Below are 24,235 nucleotides of genomic sequence, written 5' to 3'. Positions count from 1 at the left end.
GAGAGGGGTCCATGGGGAGGGAGAGAGGGGTCCATGGGGAGGGGTCCGGAGAGCGATTGTCTAACCAGCTTGCCCTAACCAGAGTGGTCAATAACATGGAGAGGGCAGAGGAATGGATTATGGGCAAACCGGAACAGTCAATGAGGAAATGCTCTCTAATTAGCTGAGCAAACCCAACCAAGGGCAGTGAACTAGAGGCTCACGGACACTGCCTGAACCCATGCGGAGGATACAAAACCTCACTGGCCATTAACAACATAGCAGGACGGAGTTCAGAGGTTAATGAAACCTAACACCGGTGCGACCACTACCTGTTGAGAGTCTTAATGCCAGGACACCGAGGCCAGCATGCTGTACACAGCCTCAGCCACAACACACGGGTGAGAGGGCGGACACGCACGTGCACGTGTACAGGTGGTGAGAGGTGGAACACGTGCACACACAGAGGTGAGGAGGTGACACACACACACACACACACACGTCTGAGCCAGTCTTTCACAAACAGAGCCGTCCGAGTGAACAGGCTGGCAGAGAGCCAGACAGATGAGGCTGTAGAGCAGCTCTGGAGATCAGGGGGAGGGGCAGGGAGAGACAGCAGATGGAAAGAACCATGGGAAGAGATAGAAAAGAAACAGAAAGATGGGAAAAGACAGAAAGAAATCAGGGAGCGAGCGAGTGACCGATAAAAGAGAGAAACGAGGCACTAGGGATAGCAGAGCCTGCTCCCAAGAGGGAGACGCACCTGGCCCTCGTTCTGTTTCGCAGTCCCAGAACCCCTCCAACCCCGCCTTCAGGAGCACCTGCTGAAGACAAAGACCGCCACCCAAACCCACAACCTCAACGGCCCGGCCTGGCTTATCCAGCCGCCTGCCCACAGCCCACGGAGAGGACAAGTGTTGGATGGCTGGAACCAAGCAACGTGTTCCTGTGCTGTCGCATGAGCAGACTCAAATCGATAAACGCTTCGGCGTGGCTCAGCCAGATCTGCTCCATCATTTAGTGCCCCCCAACCCCGCCTTCTAGCGACTGTAATGGTGGACGAGTGAGTCATAATCCCGTCGAGCGCCAGACTCACGTTACAGCTAACGTGGCAAGCACAATCCCTCTTGGTTCTGTGGCGCGCCTCGTCTCGGGCTTATAAAAAGGCAACACACCCAACGTCTCGTCACACACGGGACGGTGCGTGTGTGTGTGTGTGTGTGTGTGTGGGGGGGGGGGTCATGTGTCGGCCCTCTCACATGACAGTTCGGTTCGGGGGCTTGATTCACTTCACAGGCGCCGTCCTGCACCCCTACACACACATCCGTCGTCTGAGGAGAGAGAGGGGCCGCAGCAAGAGAAGAGCGAGGAGAGAGTGACAGTCCCTTAAATCACATCCCTCTAATGGATTTACTCCAGTCGCCCGCTTGCTAAAATTAACTGTGGGAGGGGTCCACGCAACACTGATCAGCCAAACGAAGAAGGGGGTGGCGACAAATGTGCCCGCCGCTTTAGAAAACGCTAAGCTGCGTGGTATAGAGCGCGGCCTCCCAGCAGACCCTACTTGAGGCCAATCCTGTGTGGGACAACTAAACGACTGGCAGCCCGTGACAGAAACGTAAAAGGTGGAGGTGTTTGTTGGCATGCTGACCTGGCAGAGGGCCAGTAGGAACAAACAGTCTGTCATGGCATGGAGCAGACATCTCCAAAAAGCAGTTAACTAGTTATCAGTAGCTCATTCCCTACCCTATTACATCATTTATCATGAAAACCTTTAAACAACCCTCGCCTCCACTATCAGACACACTGCAAGTGCGGGGCTACCATCTAATCAAAGCCACGTTGACATTTTCCTACCACTGTTCAGCAAAGTGTTTCCCAAACTAGGTGTTGGGCCCAAAGGTAGGGCCCATAAAATGGAACTAGCTTGGTACACAGAACTGGGGTTACAGAAGAAACCTCTGGGCAGCCGCAAAATTCGGTTATAAAAAGAACATTAGAACCCCTCAGAACAGAGTGCCAGGGCCAGGCGATCAGCAAATAGTGGCACCTAGTTGGTGCATGATCCAGCGTTACCTGTGGCGCTCCAGGAACAGAGCGAACTACACCTGGACCACCAACTACCAACGGAGTATACTGGAGACTGTGCCTTCTGTGATAGGATTATTCAACTTGGTAACACTCAACATGTTTATTTTATCATTTTTAAAGAGTCTCTCTCAACCTAGAAAAAAAAGTTTGGAGGCCCTCGGTGTAGGAAGACTCCGATCGCACTGCGTATGTTTGTTTGCGCGAGAGGCAGATGAGGAGGAGGTGAAGAGGAGACGCACAGACATTGAGACGGGCCGATGCTATTTTTGGCCTTGCCCGGCTGCATGGAGCGAGGAGGCTGATGAGCTGTGCAGAGCAAAGCGGGGTAGAGGTGGAGAAGACAGACAGACGGACGCTGCTGAGCAGTCAGTAGAGGGTTGTGTTGATCTATTTACAGCTCTATCTACCCCCTGCGCTCCAATCATACACCACTGTGTTTGTGTGTGTGTGTGTGTGTGTGTGTGTGTGTGTGAGAGACAGGGAAAAACAGCGGGTGGTGCCAAAGGGATGCGTTTGTGACTTTGTGTGTGGTAGAGTGCCACTAATTAACCACCCGCTACCCTCTCTTTGCCACCCCTCATCCCTACACCCCCTACTGCAATTTGGCCACGGCGATAACGCAAGCGGCCTCCCTTCAAATCAGCCACCCTTCAAAGTGTAAATGCTAATATTTATTTCCTGGTCGCTAGAAAACAAAACAAAAGGCATGCGAGGACGACCGTTTCTTCTTTCTCTCCCCCCTCCACTCCCTCCATCACTCCATCCCTCTTTGGCAGAGTGGTACATTAGTGCAGCTGTCGGGTCTACTCTGCTCACTCCCCTGTTCTCCGTTTTCCACTGTTGGCCACGTCCACAGGTCTGGCTCTAACACGCAGGAACCTTTCCAGTCCTGTCTGAAATTATAGAGCGGCAGAACCAGCATGTCCAGAAAAAGGCTGTTCACCAACTGACCACTGTGTTTCTGGAAAACCCGTAAACAGAACGATCCGATTATCTGTTTGGCGCTAAACTACAGTTCAACGGCCCGCTGATGGCAGTGTGATTTTACAGACCTCTACCGGTATCCAGAACTTGGTGGAGTACGTACGTTTTGGCCCACCGATGAGCCAATCACAGGGTTTGTAAAAAAAAAAAAAAAAAAAAATAACTGCCATAAATAGTCCAGCATGCACAACCGTGGCGTGCTAAATCAGCCTGTCACCAGCTATAGGCCGGTAGCTGGCTAGGTACACAAACAAAACGTTCGTAATCTGGTCACTTTAGATAATATTTACATAATCATAAAAAGGTCACAGTGGATGAGTTTCCGTGAGGCAGCAGCCATTATCAATAGGAAGCTATGTTGTGTTAACCAATAACATGCTAGACATTTGGCTAACATAAGCTTGCTAGCAAAACGTGTAGCTATGGGCTGTATGGGAGTATTGTGAGATACTTCATTTGTTTCTCCATCGTGCTACTCGTTAGTTGTCTAACCAGGGTGACAAGGCCTTTCTACAACAACAGCAACTTTGTGCAGCTAGCTAGACAAAAATGAGGGCGACACCATTCTTAATGTCCCCTCTGGTTAGCAAGCGCTTTAACGAGGCTGACGCCAGGTGATCTATGCCATCTGAGAAACGAAAAGAGAGTGCTCAGTGCCAGCCATCAGGGGTTGAGCATTCCCGGCTTGAACGTATTAGACCGTCTCTATTCCGCTTAATGCCTCATCCAGCTGCCATGAACACGGAGTTCCACCTCTACTGTGGTCTAAGAAGGCTCCTTCACCGCCGACTGTTTCCTGATGTGAATACAAACACAGGCCAATGTCTTCAGCCGTGTGTCACCAGGCCTCCAATGTAAACGATCACGAGAGGCTGAAAGGCACCGAGACGCTTTTTCTTCCCGTTCCTTCTGTGTGTCACAGGTTCCATTGTGTCATTGCTGGGAGCTAGCGGCGCCACTAGCTGATGTCACTTTGGGCTGGGAGAGAGGCGGTGGTCTCGGGTGGTACCTGGAACTGAGCGCAGAATCCTCCCTGTGATGGTACGGCCGTCTCATCCTCCCCCCTTTTTCCCCTCCCTACAGCCAAGTTTGGTCCTGGCACACTCCCTGACTCCTCAGCATAGACTGAGGCAAACAAGTCGTAGACAAACGTGACATCACTGCATATTGATTCCCAGCCCTCAGCAAGGGACATACTACACCCCCCCCACCCCCCCGGTCCTGCCTCACCTACACCCCCGCACCCCCAGAAACATCTGGGAAAAGCTCCAGACTGGACCAAGCGGTCTCCTGCTAAGTTCCGTAAAGACATTCCTGGCAATTCACTGTCTGTGTACTGAGGAACAAACAGACCGGACTGTCCTGCCAACCCATGCCAGATATTTGAGCAGGCAGGAGACTCAACAGATGGCCAGACACACACACGCATACACACACACACACACACACACACACACACACACACACACACACACACTCACACACTCACACAATATATTTTATTAAATCACAGAATATTACTGAAATTACTGAATGACAACGTTAGTATTTCACAGCAGCACATCCTTTCCCAGATCCTATGGGTGATCCATCCCAGCTGGGGCTGTAATGCAGGCTAGTGGGCTACGGCAGGAAGTTGGGAGTCCCTGACCCCCATCCCCCACACCCGTTTCCGGAGGGATACGACTTGAGATTACTCCACGTGGTGGATGGGGCCTCTCCAGAATGTCACAGCAGGGAATTGCACTCAGAATTCCCCCATCAGGAATGGAACTGTACGAGTGGGAAGAAGCAAGCTCCCCGGTCCATTCCCAGGACCAGCATGTTAGCGTAACTTCAGATGCAGGTTTTTGCGGCTGCTTATTCATCCGGGGTGAGTTATTGGCGCGCAGCTGCACAGTGTCAGATGTGGGGAGATCGAACAACTGAGATGAGAGAGGAAGTCGATGGCCTCTCACTGAACCTCCTCTCCACCCCAGCACACCTAAACAGTCTCCGCCACCCACTGTCATCAGCTGGATGAGCGTCTGGAGGTGCGCGTGCGTGTGTGATAGAGACATGGATGAGTAATAAGGGAGCCGGGCTGTGGCGGGTCTACGTGAACGTGCGGTTTGAGTAACACGAGCGTCTCAGCTCGCAGACCGGCCAGACTGGTGCCACGGCTGCCCGGTCAACCATTCTCCGGCTGCCCGGTCAGAGCTTTGCACCGCAGGCAGCAACCAGAGACACACAAAGAGAAGGCTTCATCCATCAAAGTCTGCAATGGCATCCAACTCTGAGCCCTGCCACACGACGGCTTCTAGCTGAGGACGCCGTAGCCATGACAACACATGTGCGTGTGTGTGTGTGTGTGTGTGTGTGTGTGTGTGGAGTGTTGGGCAGGGCCCAGAGCAAGCAGGAAGCATGGTACAGCAGGACGTTTATCAGCAGACGAGAGAGCAAGACAGAGAAATAGGAAATGAAAACAGGCTGATAGACACAGACAGACAAGAATGAACCAGGCTTTTATCTCTGCAGTTAAGCCTTTTCTTCCCCCATCTCTCTGTTGTCGTGAGGCCAGAGGCATTAATACCAGTGGCCCTCTGAATCCGCCTCCCTACCTCATGTTACAGCACAGAGAGGGAGTGAGAGGACGAGCGTGTAATTAGCAGGCCGAAGCGGAAGAACTCGACCGACCCGGGCCGCTTTATTCCCACATGGCCGGACACAAAGCCGCGTCTGTTTGACCCGAGACCAGAACACTCCGCCTAATGACGGGGAGCATCAGAGGAGACCGGAGCAGGACAGAAACACGGAGGCGTCCCTGGGCAGGAGCGATTCCACCGGGGACAAAACAAAACACTGGATGAGGTGGATACAGTTCAGACGAGGGGGATAGTAGGAGGAGTTATACCAGGAGGTGTAAAGTTGGTGAAGAGGAGAAAGGAGGTGTAGAAATAAAGGCGGAAATGTATTTCTCAAATCACTGGACTGACACAGACACACAGATCGACAGAGACAGACAGACACACACGCCTTGTGGGGAAACTATAACAACTCAAAATCCTACTTTCCTAACCCTAACTAACGAACTCATCAAACTGAACTTTTTCACCCTGAACCCGAAAACAAACTGGTTCCTGGTGGGGTCCTGCAAAATGTCCTAACAAGGTCAAATGTTCCCCTCCATCAAAGTCAACTACAGTAACACAGACAGCCCCTCCTTGGACACTCAATAGGAAACCTAAGTCCAGTGAAGGCCACTTATGGCCTCTGAACAGAGTGCCAGTAGTCAATCTCTTTTGTGTTCACAGACTATGAAGCAGTCAAGACATCAGTTCAAATAGTCCAAACCAGAAGGTGGCATACATAGGCATGGCCCTGTGCCAACAGAAGCTAACTAGCTTGATGCCCAAAGGGTGCAATAGTTGTAGAAATACCTTGTTGATATTAGCCTGGTGGGCGGGGCTAAATAACAAGGAAACTGAACACAAGGAAACGAGGAAAACTGATTAGATGTTGTCCCCAACAGATAATGGTTTAATACATGTTGTCCCCAACAGATAATGGTTTAATACATGTTGTCCCCAACAGATAATGGTTTAATACATGTTGTCCCCAACAGATAATGGTTTAATACATGTTGTCCCCAACAGATAATGGTTTAATTATTGGGGTAACTGACCAGGTTCCGTCAAGCCATTGCCCTCTGACGCATATTGCAGTTTTAGGTAGACACTGCAGATTTGTCTGTGCTTGGTCAGTTTCTTTATTTTATTTAAGTATTTTCTCAGAGTCTTGGCCAACGTCTGGCAGACCGTTGGAGCACAGATGTGTGACTGCTCAGGTTGAGGCAGGGTGTCATGGTAAGAAGTGGATGAACATGACAGGGTCAGGAAGGGCAGAGGCCTGGGACAATGTCACATTCTGAGCCCCCCCCACCCCCTCCAAACAGGGCACATGAAGACAATGTGACACGACACCTGCAGGGACCAGATACCTCAGAAAGAGAGGGGGTAGTTTTGGGGAAAAGTAAGAAGAAATCAGAACTGTAGGGACTGTGTGTGCAGTAGCTGGAGGAGAACAAAGGAACAGAAGACGGAGTGTTAGGGGAGGGAGAGAGGAGAGGCAGAGTAGGGGAGCCAGCCAGCGAGAGTGGGAGAGAGCGATTCAGAGAGGGGGGGGGGGGGGGGGGAGAAAGAGAAGGGTTATGTGGGAGAGGAAGACAGACTGTGACCAACGGGAGGGAAATTCTGTGTCTGCTGTTCCCAGTCTGAAAGCAGTGTGTAGACTAGCCACACACACACACACCCACCCACCCACCCATACATACACACACACACACACGTCAGGACATGACCACACCACAAGCTGTATGAAGGTGCAATCATGCAGTACACAGCCACAATATTCTACACAAGGGAAATAGCCAGCCTGCTTGGACAGAGACAGACGAGTGGATGCACAGAATGAGCTTCCTTACACACTCATACAGCCTCAGACTGTCTACTCTTCTGTACTAACAAGCAGCCAATCTAGTCAATTAAGGAGAGTCAGACAGCTAGGGTTTGTTAATATTCATTTAGTCAAAAAACTGCCAGGCAGCCTGGACTGAAGTGACTGTGGAAATGCAAAATATACACGAGAATTGGATAAGCTTGTTTGACGACGGTCCACAGAACAATGGGAGATCGATGGTGTCGGAATCTTAATTGAACTGCGCTATAAAATAATGCATTATGTTAATTCCCTCCCATGAGATATTAAAACAAGCGGCAAAATCATATACAGCTATTGTGTCTCCAGCATAACGTGCTAGCGCTAAACCAAGTGTTGCACACACTATTGCTATATGAGAGAAAATGTGGGTTTCTGATTTAAATTGGCAGATTTATGTCCTTGATGTACACACTGTGTACCAGGAAACCCATATTATCCTGCAGCTTTACGTTGACAATGATAACGTAGCAAAGCAGGCATTTAAACGACCGAGAGGGAAACCTATCAGGCTCTGGGAAAAAAACTATTCGGATTAAATATCAACTCCAAAATAATATTTCTTCAAGGCATACGAGCAAAAACAGAAGAGAAAAAAATATTTGGTAAGGCAAAACAGCTTGAGGACTAAAATGATTAAATATTAAGGCATTGAACCACTCAAAGCCTCTATTATACCAAAATGATATCTAAATCCAAAATGGTTTTCAAGCAAGTTACTATGAAAAAGCGCACCCAATGATTAAAAGGGGGCATTGAGCCATTATACAAAAGAAATAGCACTGCAAATAATATGGCAAAACTCCAAAGTCCTGAGGAAGAAAATATGGACAAAAAGTATAATTAAAGTAGGCTATTATATTTATGAATAACATTGTAAATAAGTACAAATTAAGTTACATAAGCAATTAAAAATGTAAATGTATTAATAATTCATAGAACGTCTATAGCACTTTCATAGAATCTAAAAGTACATCAAGAACAGAAAACAAGCAACATCATAAATGGTAAGCCAACTGAGGCCAAGTATTTAAATGCAGTATTCTATGAAGATGTAGAGGTTCTGACCATGGCTTGAGCAAAGAGAGGTGGTCAGAGGATGACATGATTTCCTGTTTCACTGGGGTATAATTATGAGGAGACACACAGGCCAAATTTCCATATGCATCCATCACTATTGGGAGGACCAGAGAAAACAGTTACGATGTGTGAGAAAAGGTTGTTGAGCTTGACAAATCAAGAAATGGCTATATGAAAATAGCTCAACTGTTATGCCCAACAAATGCCCATTTCCACTATCAGACCAATAATAAAGGAATGTAAAGCTGGAGATATTAGCGATCGGACTGGAAGAGGACTTCAGTCCATGGTGGACCACACGCGGAAGATGGTTCAAATGGCCTCAGAATCTTAAAGGAACACAGCAGACGTTAGTTATGTTTTGGGGTCACCACAAGCTGTTTGGAGGGATGTTTGCCAAATGTACCTGGAACATTTAATGGGATTGGGGTAAATGGTCAGATAAGACAAACATTTAGCTTTTTGGAAACAAACACCAAAGGGGGGTTTGGCGTAGACAGAAAGATAGCCATGCAGAAAAGTACCCCATCTGCATTGTGAAGAATGGTGGTGGATCTCTGATATTGTGGGGCGTTTTGTCAAAAGGCCCAGGACAACTTGTTGGGATACATGGCATCAGACTCCCTCAAGTAGCCACAGAGTTTAAATCCAAACCTGACTGCCACTGCCAGGAAGCTTAAACTGGGCCGTAGTTGGAACTTCCAGCAGGACAATGATCCAAATCACTCCTCAAAATACAAATAACAAAAAGAGTTCACTGACCACAGAATCAAGGTTTTGCCATGCCCATCCCAGTCACCTGATCTAAATTCTATTAAAAAAAAACTTGTGGGATGAGCTGAAGAGGAGTCCACAAGGATTGACCACAGAATCTGAAAGATCTGGAGAGATTCTGTATGGAGGAAGTTACAAGGTCTCAGATCGTTGCATTGTGCTCTTGTAACTTCATTACGTATTAGAGGAGAAAACTCAAGAGTTGTTATCTTGGCAAAAGGAGGTTGTATTAAGTATTAAAGGAAAGGGGTGCCAATAATAGTGGCACATATATTTCATATTTATGTCTTTCAATTTTTTTCAATTAAAGGTTAGATTTCTGTTAATATTTTTAATGAAAGATCAATAAGATAAACAATATTTTTTTTTTCTCAGTTTTGCCAAATATTTACCAAAGGTACCAATATTAGTTGAGTACACTGTAGACTGACATGGGCTAGTGCTTTCACTGTTAAGTAGTCCTGTTTGTCTTGTTGGCTGGGAAAAAGGAAACATTAACAGTTATTCTAACATCATTAAAAGTGCACTTTGGATATTTTATCTTTCAGATCTACACTGACCTCAAAGACAACCTCACCAGAATGCATGTGACTAGGGACTTTACAAGAGACTAACCTGAATTAGTCCAATATTTTTCACCCAATAGAACGGTTTTGTGGTACAAAATACATCCCAGACGTGAAAGTGTGCAATACCATCAGAAATAGATTTTACTATGGATGACAACATAATGATGTTTGTATGCAATAAATTCCATCTGATTCACGTACTATTCTTGTCATGATACTAATGAGTGTCGTGACAGTGGTAACGTCACACTCCTTGCCTTTACAGCATCACCGCTGGTGTTTCACACCTACGGACAGCAGTGCATGTCTATTAGCACCCAATGACTTGGACTAGGCTGACCAAATGCATCTCCATGCTACGTTCACCAGTTGAACCATATCCTGTGGTACTACCAAGAAACTTAGCTACAAGACAATTTTGGCAAACGGGGCCCTAATCTAGAAAAACCACTGCCCAGCCAACAGGAGGTTTTCCATTAACAGGTCTGTCTGCCCCTTTTTCAGCCCATCGAAATTTGATATTCATGCCATGTCTCTCCGCCACACACCATTCAGCATAGGGGAGGCACAATTGGTGCATTAGACAAGACACACAGGCTCACTGCTTAGTCTCTGTCCCTCCTTCATAACGCACGCACACACACACACACACACACACACTTTACTGTGAAAGAAAGAAAATAAGGTAGCAAAAGAACAAAGAGAAACTGGGGAACAGGTTCAGACATGTTTCTTATTATAGGGGAGGCAATGGCCATAAAATGCTTCCAAAATGAGAAAAGTCAGCAACAGCGGAAAGACAATTTTCTGTTCGACCCAGAGTCGGTCTTTCATGTAGTCCCCTCCACTATGCTCCTCCAGCACTGACAGAACAGAAAGCAGCAAGCTTGGTTGAGTATAAAAAACAAGCCAGGCTATTTTTGGAGCACGCCAGAACAACCCCCCCCCCCAAATAAGCCTGCTTTCATACACACTTCATACAGTGAAGCTGTGGAATGAAAAAAACTGATCTCACGAATTTCTGTTCAGTTTTGAGAATGAGATTTAAATTCAGGTGCTCACAAGGAGGGAAGAGTAGAATGGGGTGCTCAAAACACTGGGCTTTCCTGTAGCAGGTAATACTTAATAACAAATCCTGTAGATCACAATAAACAAGACTGGAGTGAAAGGCTTGGAGGCCTACTATTCTCTTCCTGCTGACATGCAGAGCCTACGGATGAGAACTTCATCTGTGTGTGTTTTATTAAGGTCCAGACTGAATGAAAGGCACAGCGTGACAGGTTCAAAGCATTCCCTTGTTCCAGTCCAGGCTCTCTCTCTCTCTCTCACTCTCTCGCTGCCAAATTCTTTCATTCCTTCAAAAAGGTTCTTAATCTGCCTGAAACACGGCAGTTCTGAACAGTGAGAGTGGCTCAAGGAACAGAGAGAAAGCCCTACCACAGCCCAAATGGTTCGACAGGACCTCTCCCCTCCAGTTCTATACCGTATGGACAAAGAGCACAGAGGTTGGAACACTCCGCAACGACCCAAAGTGACCCAACCCAACATGACAACACTGGGTTCTGTGGACCAGAATGGGACTACACGTGACACCTGCTTTGTGGGGAATCCCAGACCAGAGTGGGACCACACAGGTGATGCCTGCTTTAATAAAAGAACTCCCCGCATTCAGAAAAAACACAAACTCACTGCGAAGCACTTCACAACAAACCAGAAGGACATGGGCTTTCTTTCACACACAAAAAAAAAAGAAGTAACATTACCTAGCCTAACGCTAGCGACCAACTAGTAGTACAGTCTGGCTTTACCAGGGCTAATCGCATTACCTCACTGGCAGGCAGCAGTGACAGGATGAACGGCGGTCAGCAACAACAACATCCACGCATGCCCCAGTACTGCCTTGACTGTGGTTAGGGCAGGGGGTTCAGGACACGGCCCTGGATGTGGTTACACACAAACGACATGCGACTAAACACTACAAATAAGTGTTTTGGACGTTGAGTAAAATCTGAATGAAATAGCGAAACTATGTATAAGAACTAATACTTTCTGAACAGGTTAACCGATATCTACACCAAAAATCCTCAAATTAAGGTTAATGAGTCTTTTATACTTTAATCTCATAGAAATGTGTAGAGCTAAAATAATGAAATCTCTACTGTCCCAATGCGTATACAGGGCATTGTATACACAGTGGATTGCATCAGCAGACACCAACCAAAGGGTAATCACTTATACAATGCACTTCATCATCCTGACAATGCTGCAAAATTATTTTTGCACTAGCCTGCCGTGCCTCCTCAAATGCTCGATTACATTATTTCACAGCCAATTCACCACCTCACTTTTTAAAGAGGGAGCCAATTTCTTACCAGCGTTTTAATTCCATGTCTGATCCAAACGTTTTCTCTGGGCTCCTCCAGGGCAGCACGTCCAGTCAGATGTCTGGAGCTCTTTCAATAACAAAACCACTCGTGGCGTCAAATATGTCTCAGCAAACTAAGATTCTGATGACATCACGAAGACACCAACCGTATGAATTGCACCAGTACCACAACCTACGTTTCATAAACCCGGCAACGTCCTGGCCCAGCTGTCTTGGCTGGCCGTCTCCTCAACCTCACCTCGGGGCCTGAGACTCAAGTCGGTCGGTTTGATTTGCAGCCGGCAGACACACTGACCAGCCCGGCATGTCACCACACTGACCAGCCCGGCATGTCACCCCCCCCCTCCGCAGGTGTCATTAACACGACGCGTCTCCTATCGATCAGGCCCGACGACCAGCCAAATCAAACAGCACAGGAAAGAGCTGCCCACTCAGACAATGATCAGTGAAATCTGGCTCCCTCTCCGGTTGGCTGATTCTGACACGGACTGAGGAAGTTCAAATCTAAACGAAATTTTATTCTTGAGCTCAATAACACAACCTCGTATGCCTTAACTCCTAACCTTAATCCTAACCATAAACCTGACCCATAACCCAACCTTAACTCCTAACCAAAAACCTGACCTTAACACGTAACCTAACCTTAACACGTAACCAAAACCATGCCCACAAACCTGACACATAAATTTACAAAACCATTTTGAAAATGAAGGACTTGCATGAACGCTGGACCTGTCCACCATGTGTCATGTAATGTCTGGGGATTTTTGGCAAATTTGGTCCTGAAAATACAGGGAAACAACTGGGCGCACACATACACACACACACACACGCAATCTATAACTCAGCCCAACCCAGGCCACCTTGAGGCAACACACCCGAGAGAGCGGATCAGTCATTGACCGACCGTCTGTCTCGTCATATTCAATTCCCCCAGCTAATGAATCTGCCAGCCATCACGCAGATATACGGCCTGCAGTTCTGCTGCATTTCTTGTTAGCTAGTGAAAATATCAAATGAGGCCACCAAGCCATCTCACTCAGGCACAGCAGAGAGCCCCAACTTCAATCAGCATTTAGCCATCAATGGTGGAAAATAAATGGGCTAATTTGCCCCGTCATCCAGTGGTCAATTGACTGTAAAGGTTAAAACTGCAGGCTAGACTATGAGAGTACATACAATTTTTTTTTTATACATTTTCACTAAGGACAACAACAAAACAACAAGAGGAAATGTCTGAAGTGTCTTGTCGGGTACCGGGGAAACAGTGTGGTATTATGTTAGCGTGTCACCAGACTCAACCTGGGCGACAGAAGAGGACGGCTTGTGCCGTAGCACCACGTCCTGCCGTCGACGGCAAGGAGACGAGACATTCAGATAGCCACGGTAGAACTGGAGGGGAGCTATTACAGCCATCAATCACCAGGACCCCAGCGCTGCAGCAAGGACATCTGTGTACTGTACAGAGCAAGACAGGGACAGAGAGAGAGACACACACACACACATAGACACACACACACAGAGCACTAAGGAAACCTCCCCCCTTATACAAATGGGCGGGGCCCATTATTCACCATGAATGCACTGTAATCCCCCATAGAGGCCACCTGTGGTATTAAGGCATTCAACGGGAAGGGAAAAAACAAAACAACATCACTGATTTCCATATGATTGATTCCCTTTGCATTGAAGAGGGAGCGCACTTGTGTTTTAAGCTCTCGACGTGGCAGTCCATCACCGTGCCTGCAGAAACCTTTCGAAACCAGATAGCACTCCTGGAATTCCTGGGGTTGATGTGAGACCCCTACGACAGAGAAACAGCACGCCACGTCACGGAGGTGCTCCTTCACTCCCACATTATCAGCCTCCACGCCGCATGAGGTAGAGGCAGAGAGAGAGAGAGGTAAAGAGAGAGAGAGGTAGAGAGAGAGAGAGAGAGAGCGATCTGAACCACTTTGAGGTATTAGAGAAGGAAGGCCCCAAAGAGAAGGCATGGGAGACAAACAAAAGAACGACAGGCCTTTGTTAATGGTTAATGAGACCTGGACAGGGAGGCGCAGAGAGGTGTGCATTTGTGTGTGTGTGTGCATTTGTGTGTGTGTGTGTGTGTGTGTGTGTGTGTGTGTGTGTGTGTGTGTGAGAGAGAGAGAGAGAGAAGGGCTTTTAAAAGGCTGGAGCCCCAGTTTAAAGGACTTTGGCCTGAGTTTCTTCACAATAGCATCACAGCGTAAGGATTATCATGGGCCAGGACTCACGCTGCTCTCCGTATTAACAGAAAACCCCTCTCTATCAAAGCAGTGCATGGCCCTCCCTGGCAGCGATTTCTGGACACCAAACGAGACCAAGTGTGAACGCCCCCAGAAGAAAATGGATTCTGGTGAGGGTAAAAAGACTAAGCCCACGAAAGACAGACGTCAGCCTAAAAGAAGCACAAGAAATAAAGTAGCCGGCCATAGCAGTATGTAATAACAAATATAGACCTACTAGGCGACATCCTGAGAATGCAAACTAACCCAACAAACAGAAACAGGAGGTAAACAATTCCAAAGACAATGACCTTGTGACTAATGAGCCGCCGAGTCTTTGAATCCCCCATAATCCTTTTAATGGATCCGGGAGGAATTCCTTTAGATGGCATTAGAGTTCCCCCGGTGAGAGGTAAAAGGGCTGGGGAGAGGGAAGGGAGGGTGGAAAGAGGCCCCCACATTTCATCCCACTCCACGGTTCACTGCTTGACCCCTCATTCAGGTCAATTGGTCATGCAGGTTTCCCCTCCCATGAACACACACACACACACACACACACACACACACACACACACACACACACACACACACACACACACACACACGAGGAATGCCTGCTGAATCTAGTAAACCAAGCCTCACTAGACATTATGCAGGATCAATGCTGTCAGAGCTCAAAGACTGCAGCAAACTGCAACTCCCAGCCGTGTGGGAGAGAGTCAGTGTTTACCATGCATGGAAACTTCAAATTAAGCCTGCCGCCGCTGCTGGTTCCCTATTAACTGGCTGCTGCTGGCCTCTTACATACGCAATTAATTACTAATTACCACAGCTCGTGTGCAAAAACACAAACATTTGGCCGAAATATGCAAAGATCGCAGGCAAAACTGAACCCACACGAAAAAACTAGAATGTTTGGTAATAGAATGCAAGTTCGTGCCACATTTCGGTGAACAAACAGTTTATAATAAAATGGGTGAATGTTTTCTTTTTTTATTAATAGATTCAAGATTCTTTGACTTCGCAATCATGCAATGCTTTTTCTTTCACATACATTTTAAATCGAAAAACTCCCAAGCCACCCTTATTGTGAAATTGCCCCTCAAGCAATCTGTCGCGCATATGTTCTCATACAGAGGTAGACAGCCCTTAAGTGTAAAAACTCTTCTGGACGCCAACTTGATCCCTTCAATATGTTTAGTGGCTGGGCTGTTTCATGGGAAAGTTTGTTCGTCAGAGCACCCAAAATTAAAAGAGAATGTAACATTTACCCTGCCCTGACGTGGCAAATGTTTTGCAGCATTGCCTGGTCAAAGAGGCAAGACTAGACATTTAAGTTTAATAAGTCTGGTCCTGCAGGCAAGTATCTGGCAGGTTGGGCATAACCCGGATACACACACACACTCAAATTCTGTTGAGATCCACTAGCGACCACTACGAACAACAAAGACTAGGCTCATACTGGAATAGACCAGGCAGCAACCACAGCACACTACTCCATGCTGCATAATGGCCCCAGGGGCTGGCCAATGAGGAGCAATTACTCTGGGTCAAAACAGGAAGTGTGGTAGAGACGATAGAGAGACCGAGACACTGCACGTGAATTTTTTCAGATTGTGGCAGCGCACTCTGGTGTGCTTATTGTCCCCGCCCCCCAATGGACAGGGGGTGGGCCAGAGCAAGACGTCTCTGTGGCTAATGTTTTCTGATCTGGGCGGGGACATTAAATAGACCAGGGCCAGCTGTTCCATCTCTGGCAAGAGAATGCCAGCTATTATGGAGAGCTATGAGCTCCCGCGGGAAAGTATGCTCACACGAGAGTGGGAACACCCACTTACAGACAGGGTCTCTGACCACTGTTTTTACAATGGTAAACCATCTTATTTATCCACCATCTTTGCTGTGGTGTCGAGTGGAGGTTTGCTGGTTCATCTATCGGGGTCTGCACTGCACATGGCTTGGGTTGAGAGAGGACAGGGAGGGTTTGGAGAAACATCAGACACACGCATGCAGATAGACACACACACACACTTTAGTCCAGCAATTCCCCTAAAATGAGATCAAGGTTTAAAATACAGGGCTTTTAACTGTTTTTAACAGTACTATTAGCATTATCCATAGAGTCCTCACTCTACACACACACACATATCACAATGCTGTAGCTATTGTTTATTATCTATTGACTGTATAAAAATAAACCTCAATCATCCTGCACCAAAGATGTTACTTTTTATATCAATTAGTATTAATTCCTTGTCATTTGGTGATATTCAAATCAATGTGTATAAATATTCCACATAATAATATTTTCATTTGTACTTGCAGACTAACATAGAATAGTTCTTCATTGGAGTGTAGGGAGAAATGTTAGAGACAAGCCCATTTATTAAAGTTCAGCCCTGACTCATCATGTATACATGCGAGTGACGAGGGTATTCCTCGTGGGTGTCTGTTTGACCCATTTTTGAGCTTTTCATGGTAAAGCTGGATTTCAGCAAAGACAATGCGACTTAATGTGGAAGGTGTATTTTCTTTTATCTACACATTCATTTGGATGATATGTAAATTTCTGTAAATGACTCCATCAGCTGCTACACTTAATTTTAAGTATTTTCTGCAAGAAAACAATTACGCTTAACTACCTAACATAATGCCAGATTTTCACCTTGCCAGTATTGGGGATATGACCTTTTGGTTACCGGTTAGATCCTCTAACCACTAGGCTACTCGGCCACTCCTAAACATTATGTACAACGCCGTCAGAATTTTTCACCAAACCTGAATGTGGTGGTACCACCTCTGTTCTCCTGATACGGTCAAAGACTTATCTTCGAAATGCGTGTGTTCATTTTCAGGATGTTGGTTTCAATGTAGGGCCAGACAGGTTGAGGTCCACACCAAGTGCTGCATGTCATGACGACTCTCACCTGTCTCATATCTTGAAGCACTACATGACAATGATGATACCAGTATAGAACTCAATTACTGTTGGTAGAAGATGGACGGAGCAGTGAAAAACAATGAACCTGTCGGTTGTTGACTTCTTTGTGTTTTGTGCTTGCATTCAGCCAAACTGGGCGAGCAAATATGTGACTACATTTCCTGCTTTAAGAAAGTGTAGTGTGACTGGATGAGGCAAAAAACTAACAATTTCATTAGACTATTTTATGACTGAGACTTCCATCCATATTGTTTACCTTGTTACAAACAATGCAAGTAAACCTGACAAAATAAATGAAAAGTTCTAGAGAAACTGTCGTCGAATCTGACAGGCAGCTCTATTTTTCACTTGCTTTTTTGGGGAGGTGGGAGGAAAAAAAAAAACACTCAAATATAAATATACAACATAAATACTTCAGCAGTGGCAGCAACAAAAGATTTTAACTGCACAAAATAATTTAAAACTAAAAATCTCCCTATGTTATTGTTTCCTTGGTATATACATTAATTTGTTCACATGCTTGCTAGTTTTTCAGTTAGTTTGAGTTCAAACTACACCTGCTAGCGAAGATGTCAGATTACCAGCAACTGAAAAAATTATCCACAAGGGGTGCAGCTTCTGTTACCATGGTAACCTCCTGCCCTTAAGGTGCCACCATTTTTTTACATTTTTTTTTTTTCTCTCCTCTGTGGTATTTTTTTGCTTCAATGTATAGTTCAGCCCATTCATGTTGAGTTAACATTTAAAATAAATGTTATTCATAGTCATTTGTTTATTGACAAAAGAGCAATGTTCAAATATGCCGAGTCAGAATATAAAAAGAAAATAAGTGAGCATTTAAACAAATGAGGATAGTTAGTAATGGAGACATTGTATATTCTTTCAAGGTTATCAACCTGACCTAATGGCTGAAAAGTAAAGAAGAAAATCTTCAATAAATATTACAAGTTTAGCCAGACATTGGAGCTGGTAGATCCTAAATAACTTGACACTCAGATCAAAGGATTTAGGAGAAATTGAGCAATACCACATTACTAGTAACACAACTCTTCAAAAACAAACTATTTGATGCACTCATTTGGTTCTGATTCTGTTTATGGAGCTGGAAGTCCCTACAAAGCCCAACTTCCTATGTCACCACTCCAATACAGATTGAAGGAGACATTGTCTTCAGACCCCAGTAACTGTGGGGAGTGTCAGAAAGGTGTTCCACGTCGACTCAGAAGGTGACATAAGTCAACTGACATTTTCACCTGTCAAGACTTTAAAATAAATGTAACTCCAACAATAACTCTGGCAACACATCTTTTTAATCTAAAGAAAACTGATTAATTCTCTGAGTCAAAAGTCACCAGAAGTCACCGTCTGGCAGTTGTTCTGCAAAAAACAATTGCCCCCTGGACCCCTCCAAGAACAATCCAAGCCCCTGCTGCGAACACAGAGCACTTAATGTGCAGACAATTTCTTTAAACTCATTGTTTAAACATGATCTTATCAAACGACTGGCAAATCGTGGGTGATCAACTCCCAGGCATTTTACACATAATAAGAATGCTCATGTCCATTTCGCCATTAGGCTTTAACTGCTAATTCTATGCTTAATGCATCAACTGGGCGGAGCTACAGAAAAGTACCTAGAAACAATGCTCACTGCTAAGACTCCAACTACACTCAGGCTAATCCCAAAACAAATGCCTTGTTGAATTGTTATTGAAAACCATGGCTTAACAATACTGAGGTAACACAATGCCCAGAGCACATTGCAGCAGAATACAAAGCTAAAATATTTTTTGGTGAAATTTAGGCTGACCGTGCTTTGCTCTTGGTGTGTGATCTTACAGTATGTTCAATAATCATCTGCAGGTTGGACAACTAGCTATCTGGAGGTCAGAAACCAATCAACATTATTCAAAAGATTATGAAACAAAATGGCCTATATAAAAAACAACAGCAAATGCAGTATACTGTACATTGGCTAGATGAACCTAACATTGCTACAGACAACAGCTGTGATGAAATAAGGACAGAGACCAGGGCAGGAATATCATCAGGGAGTCAATATGAAGTGTCTTTCCTTTCTATTAGATGGCACCGCAAATCATCTGAAAGGGTTAAGCTGCCCCCGTTTCAATGCAGATGTGGCCAATATGCAAAGACGTGGGTCCAGCAGACTAAATTACATTGACACCATGACCCACAATCCAATTTTTGTCCGATGGCAGGCCAACATAAAAACTTGTTAATATCCACACAGTCTAGACAGTAAATACAAAGGGAAGGCCATTTAGAAAACGGCAGGACACGAGATTATGTGCTTTGAATGCTTATGGCACTTGGAAATATTTAATTGTGCGGTCTATGATTGCAATACACTAGCCGTACTAGAAAGCGAAAAGCGTGTCACCTCCGCCCTCCATGTTTGGCTCGAAATTACAACCACAGTCACTTTCCAATGAGTGCAGAAGCCTGTAACACAGGCACACCTCCATTGTAACAACTTTGTCATGCCGTGATTCTAACGTTGCTGTAGCACAATCCCACAGGTTATTGGGCAGAGGGAGGAGACATGCATAATACATTTCATAAAATGTATAATATCGTGTTTCATGTGCCGAAAGATGTAGGTGTGGAATGAACATGGTCGATCTGTTCACCGCCATGGAGAGCAGCACCACGGATAACAAAGCAACCATGTGAAGTATCGCGTGCATGCTGCAAACTGCGGCGTGAGATGGTTTATTACAGTCACTTGACTAGCTACACATATTTTATAAGACAACGGCTGTTGTATTATAACTCATTGCCTGTTTGAATGGAGCTGCTTTTGTAAGGTTTTGCAATGTGTTACATCCGTGCACCGCGTGGTGGTACTGTACCGAGCGGATTAAAAACCAGATTAACATACCTGCTGGTGTTGCCCCGAAAATCCGAACCACTGGTACTTTCTTCACATCACTTTCTCTGAATTCGTTAGAACAGACGTCCAAGTCTCTGAGAGGACTTGCAAGGTAGTAGTCAGCGGTAACGATGCGGACAGCAAACATGACTGCTTTGCTGGATACAATCAACTATGAGGACCGCGAATGGGATACCAACTGGGACAACATCGAGGACCGGGAGAATAAATTGTCTTTGTGACAATGTAACAACTGACAAATGAGAAACAATCCTTTTATGTACACATATCTAGCAATAAATCAAAGTCTTGTTTGTTTATCGAGGCGGCGCGCAGAGTTGCCCCATATTCCAGCTAGCAGGTTAGCCTAACTAGCTTGCAGGCTAAGAACTATGATGAGTAGCGTTAATCCGAGCTGCATTTGTTGAGACCATACTGTGGCCAATTGATGTGTCCCGTAATTCAGTTAAAATTGACATAGTCACTTCTCAATGTATAGGGCTGAAAACTGTATCTAGCAGACACCGTTCTCACAAAAGCAATACAAGTCTGAGCTTCCAAGAGACATGTCATAGGCTTGTGCGTTCAAAGGTACAGCTAATGGTAGCTAGTTAGCCAGCAAAATAGATAACACTTTCCTCCCCACCCGTCGAGTCCGGGTACTATGGCATATCCATTCTTTAAAAAAATTCATTTGTTGAGTTTGTCTGCTGCTGAGACAGATGTTGCACGTATCGGACTTGGCTTTCAAACAAAATTCTGGAGAAGAAAATCAAGTGTAGCCGTTTTTGCAGTGGCTTCCTGAGCGCTTCCAATGTGGCACCGCGGACAAGGTTTCCCCTTCTGTAATATGATCACAACACTCTTCACTAACCCTAATCAACAGCATTCCTCTCCGGCAGACCCTCCCCTGGTCGCTGCCTCTACTGGTTAACTGCTAGCATTGAGCTATGGCTGCTAGCTACTTACACACTGCCGCATTCCCAAAAACACGGGTCAGAGGAGTCAAGAAAAATCCAGTGCTAGTAGAACCGCTACATTTTCAGTTTTGCCATTGGCCAATTTACAAGCAGGCATGTAGATGTCGGCTTTTCAATTGGTTGAAAGATCTTTAGGCGGGACTTATGCATGACAGGCCAAATGTGCGTTCAGTTTGCTTAAACGTTTGTTACGTTGCGGGACGATATTTACAGCCTAGTATTAATTCCACCAAAACAAGTAGTTTTAGTAGCGAAACGTTTTTTCAAAAATGGTTTCTATTGGACACATGAAACTAGATCCCTCCTTGTTTGCAAGTAAAACGTTTATTTTGTCGGACTGAAACCCCCCCCAACGACACTTTTCCACAAAACGTTCTTGAACAGTCGAAGCTGTGTTTATTTATACGTCCTGGAACGTTCCATTGAACTAAACCGTGATGTAGTTTAACGATCTGGTCTGCTTTCATTTAGCTTGATTGTGTGTTACGTTCTGAAACTGTTTTTAGTGAAAGACATGTTTTTGACAAAATGTTCGTGAACTGACATTGAGGTATGTTAGCTCCTCTATGAAACAGTGTAGAATGCCAAATCCTAATGTCTCCGCCCTAATATTGGAGATTGTTGTTCATAAGGTCAGAAGGGTTACTTCTGAAGCTCCGACTGTTTCTCTTGCCTTCGCGGATGTAAGTTGTTATTTTAATACCGTTTTAAAATACAATGGAGGGGGTGTCAACCGTTTGTATTTAATAGAGTGAGACCATAACGAATTTAACCAGGCACACGCTCAGTCTACTCTTTCAATTCATTTTCCAAGACACTGGTTAGTGAAATATCCCATATGTTTTCAAAATTTCTGTGACACCCGTGCATTACAATGCCCTACCAAAACGTACAATACGTTACAGATTTGTTAAACGTATCATATGTTATGAACGCTACAAAACGTTTCACATGTTACGAATTACAGAAACGTAAAAGGTTTGGATAACGTTATGTGTCACAGTACAGGGGTTAAGGTTTGAGTTATGGCTAGAGAAAATCATCTGTGGTTAGATTTGAACTTGTGACCATTTGAGTGAAGGTCAGGGATGTTTCCACCCATCCACGTTTTTTGCTTATTTCTGCATTATCTGTAAACCCCAGGTACCGTAGTTCATGTAAAGTCCAAGGGTGTCCGTTTCTGAGATAGCCTACTGCAACCTGTGTGCCTGGCACCCCCAGTAAGATGCTCCAAATTATGCTAAATTCAACGGTAGCGAAATGCCTTTAATGTTCCTACATGCTGGATATTGCAAGCCATGGCCACCTGACTCAATTGTCTGTAATGGGGAGCCAATATTTAAACCAGCAAAATATTCAGTACAAAAGGGCTATAATTGGTAGATAATCAATAATAACATATCAGAAATGGAGCATTTCTTTAAAAGAGTAATATTAGACTTTTTGCATGGTAATATTAGAAAATGTCCTTATCTGTAGTGGAATGATAGAATTTCGCAGTGTTTATTCACCCAGCATTATATTTGCGTGCATACAAACCTGCATCCTAAAGTTCAGACTTTCATTGGACAGTGTCAAATGAAAAGACTGCACCCTACCTCTTTACCATCCGCGTCATTACCAGACGCGGTCATCTCCTTTACGTTCAATGACTGCCTTGGGGGAGTAAAATTCCTTTGTCCTTTCTTAATTTCTGTTCATGTGTGGGGGGAAAGCACTGAATTGTGTAGGGAATCATTGTGCCATATAAAGCTCTATGAAATCTTTTTAAATATAAATATTTTTAGCTGGTCAACCGAAAATGAAAGTGAAATAGCACACTCCGACCCATCAAGATGCGGAAGTTCTTTTTGCGGCCATGTCTTCCAATCCTGGTCACTGCCTACCAACAGTATTCAGATGGGGCTGCCTGGGATGGATGGGTGGAAGTAGGTCAGGGCTGCCTGGGATGGATGGATGGGTGGAAGTAGGTCAGGGCTGCCTGGGATGGATGGATGGGTGGAAGTAGGTCAGGGCTGTCTGGGATGGATGGATGGGTGGAAGTAGGTCAGGGCTGCCTGGGATGGATGGATGGGTGGAAGTAGGTCAGGGCTGCCTGGGATGGATGGATGGGTGGAAGTAGGTCAGTACTGCCTGGGATGGATGGATGGGTGGAAGTAGGTCAGGGCTGCCTGGGATGGATGGATGGGTGGAAGTAGGTCAGGGCTGTCTGGGATGGATGGATGGGTGGAAGTAGGTCAGGGCTGCCTGGGATGGATGGGTGGAAGTAGGTCAGGGCTGTCTGGGATGGATTGATGGGTGGAAGTAGGACAAGGCTGCCTGGGATGGATGGGTGGAAGTAGGACAGGGGTGTCTGGGGTGGATTGATGGGTGGAAGTAGGACAGGGCTGCCTGGGATGGATGGGTGGAAGTAAGTCAGGGCTGTCTGGGATGGATGGGTGGAAGTAGGTCAGGGCTGTCTGGGATGGATGGGTGGAAGTAGGTCAGGGGTGTCTGGGATGGATGGATGGGTGGAAGTAGGTCAGGGCTGCCTGGGATGGATGGGTGGAAGTAAGTCAGGGCTGTCTGGGATGGATGGGTGGAAGTAGGTCAGGGCTGTCTGGGATGGATGGGTGGAAGTAGGTCAGGGGTGTCTGGGATGGATGGATGGGTGGAAGTAGGTCAGGGCTGTCTGGGGTGGATGGGTGGAAGTAGGTCAGGGCTGTCTGGGATGGATGGGTGGAAGTAGGACAGAGCGGCTTTGTCACATCACGCTCCAGGGACTCCTTGTCTTATGTAGGATGCAATAAGTCCATCATAACTGAATTGTAGGACAGGAAATAAACTGTTTGGG

General features: G+C 45.8%; 1 protein-coding gene across 2 annotated transcripts in view; it reads right to left on the bottom strand.

Annotated features, from left to right (window-relative positions):
* Positions 1-21,439, bottom strand: part of rev3l (REV3 like, DNA directed polymerase zeta catalytic subunit) — a 54,551-nt gene extending 33,112 nt beyond the window's left edge. The window contains exon 1 of one of the 2 annotated variants that reach the window (XM_029114740.2): positions 20,432-21,439. In XM_029114740.2, coding sequence (XP_028970573.2) covers positions 20,432-20,570 — 139 coding nt within the window. In that variant the 5' untranslated portion in view covers positions 20,571-21,439. Of the gene's footprint in view, positions 1-13,641; positions 14,221-20,431 lie in introns of those variants that run through there. The other variant, XM_034287982.1, reaches the window with a different exon arrangement.
* Positions 21,440-24,235: the final 2,796 nt, after the last annotated feature.

Source organism: Esox lucius, chromosome 18 (genome assembly GCF_011004845.1).
Source record: "Esox lucius isolate fEsoLuc1 chromosome 18, fEsoLuc1.pri, whole genome shotgun sequence".
Lineage (NCBI taxonomy): Eukaryota > Metazoa > Chordata > Actinopteri > Esociformes > Esocidae > Esox > Esox lucius.
This window is presented reverse-complemented; position numbering and strand designations above follow the sequence as displayed.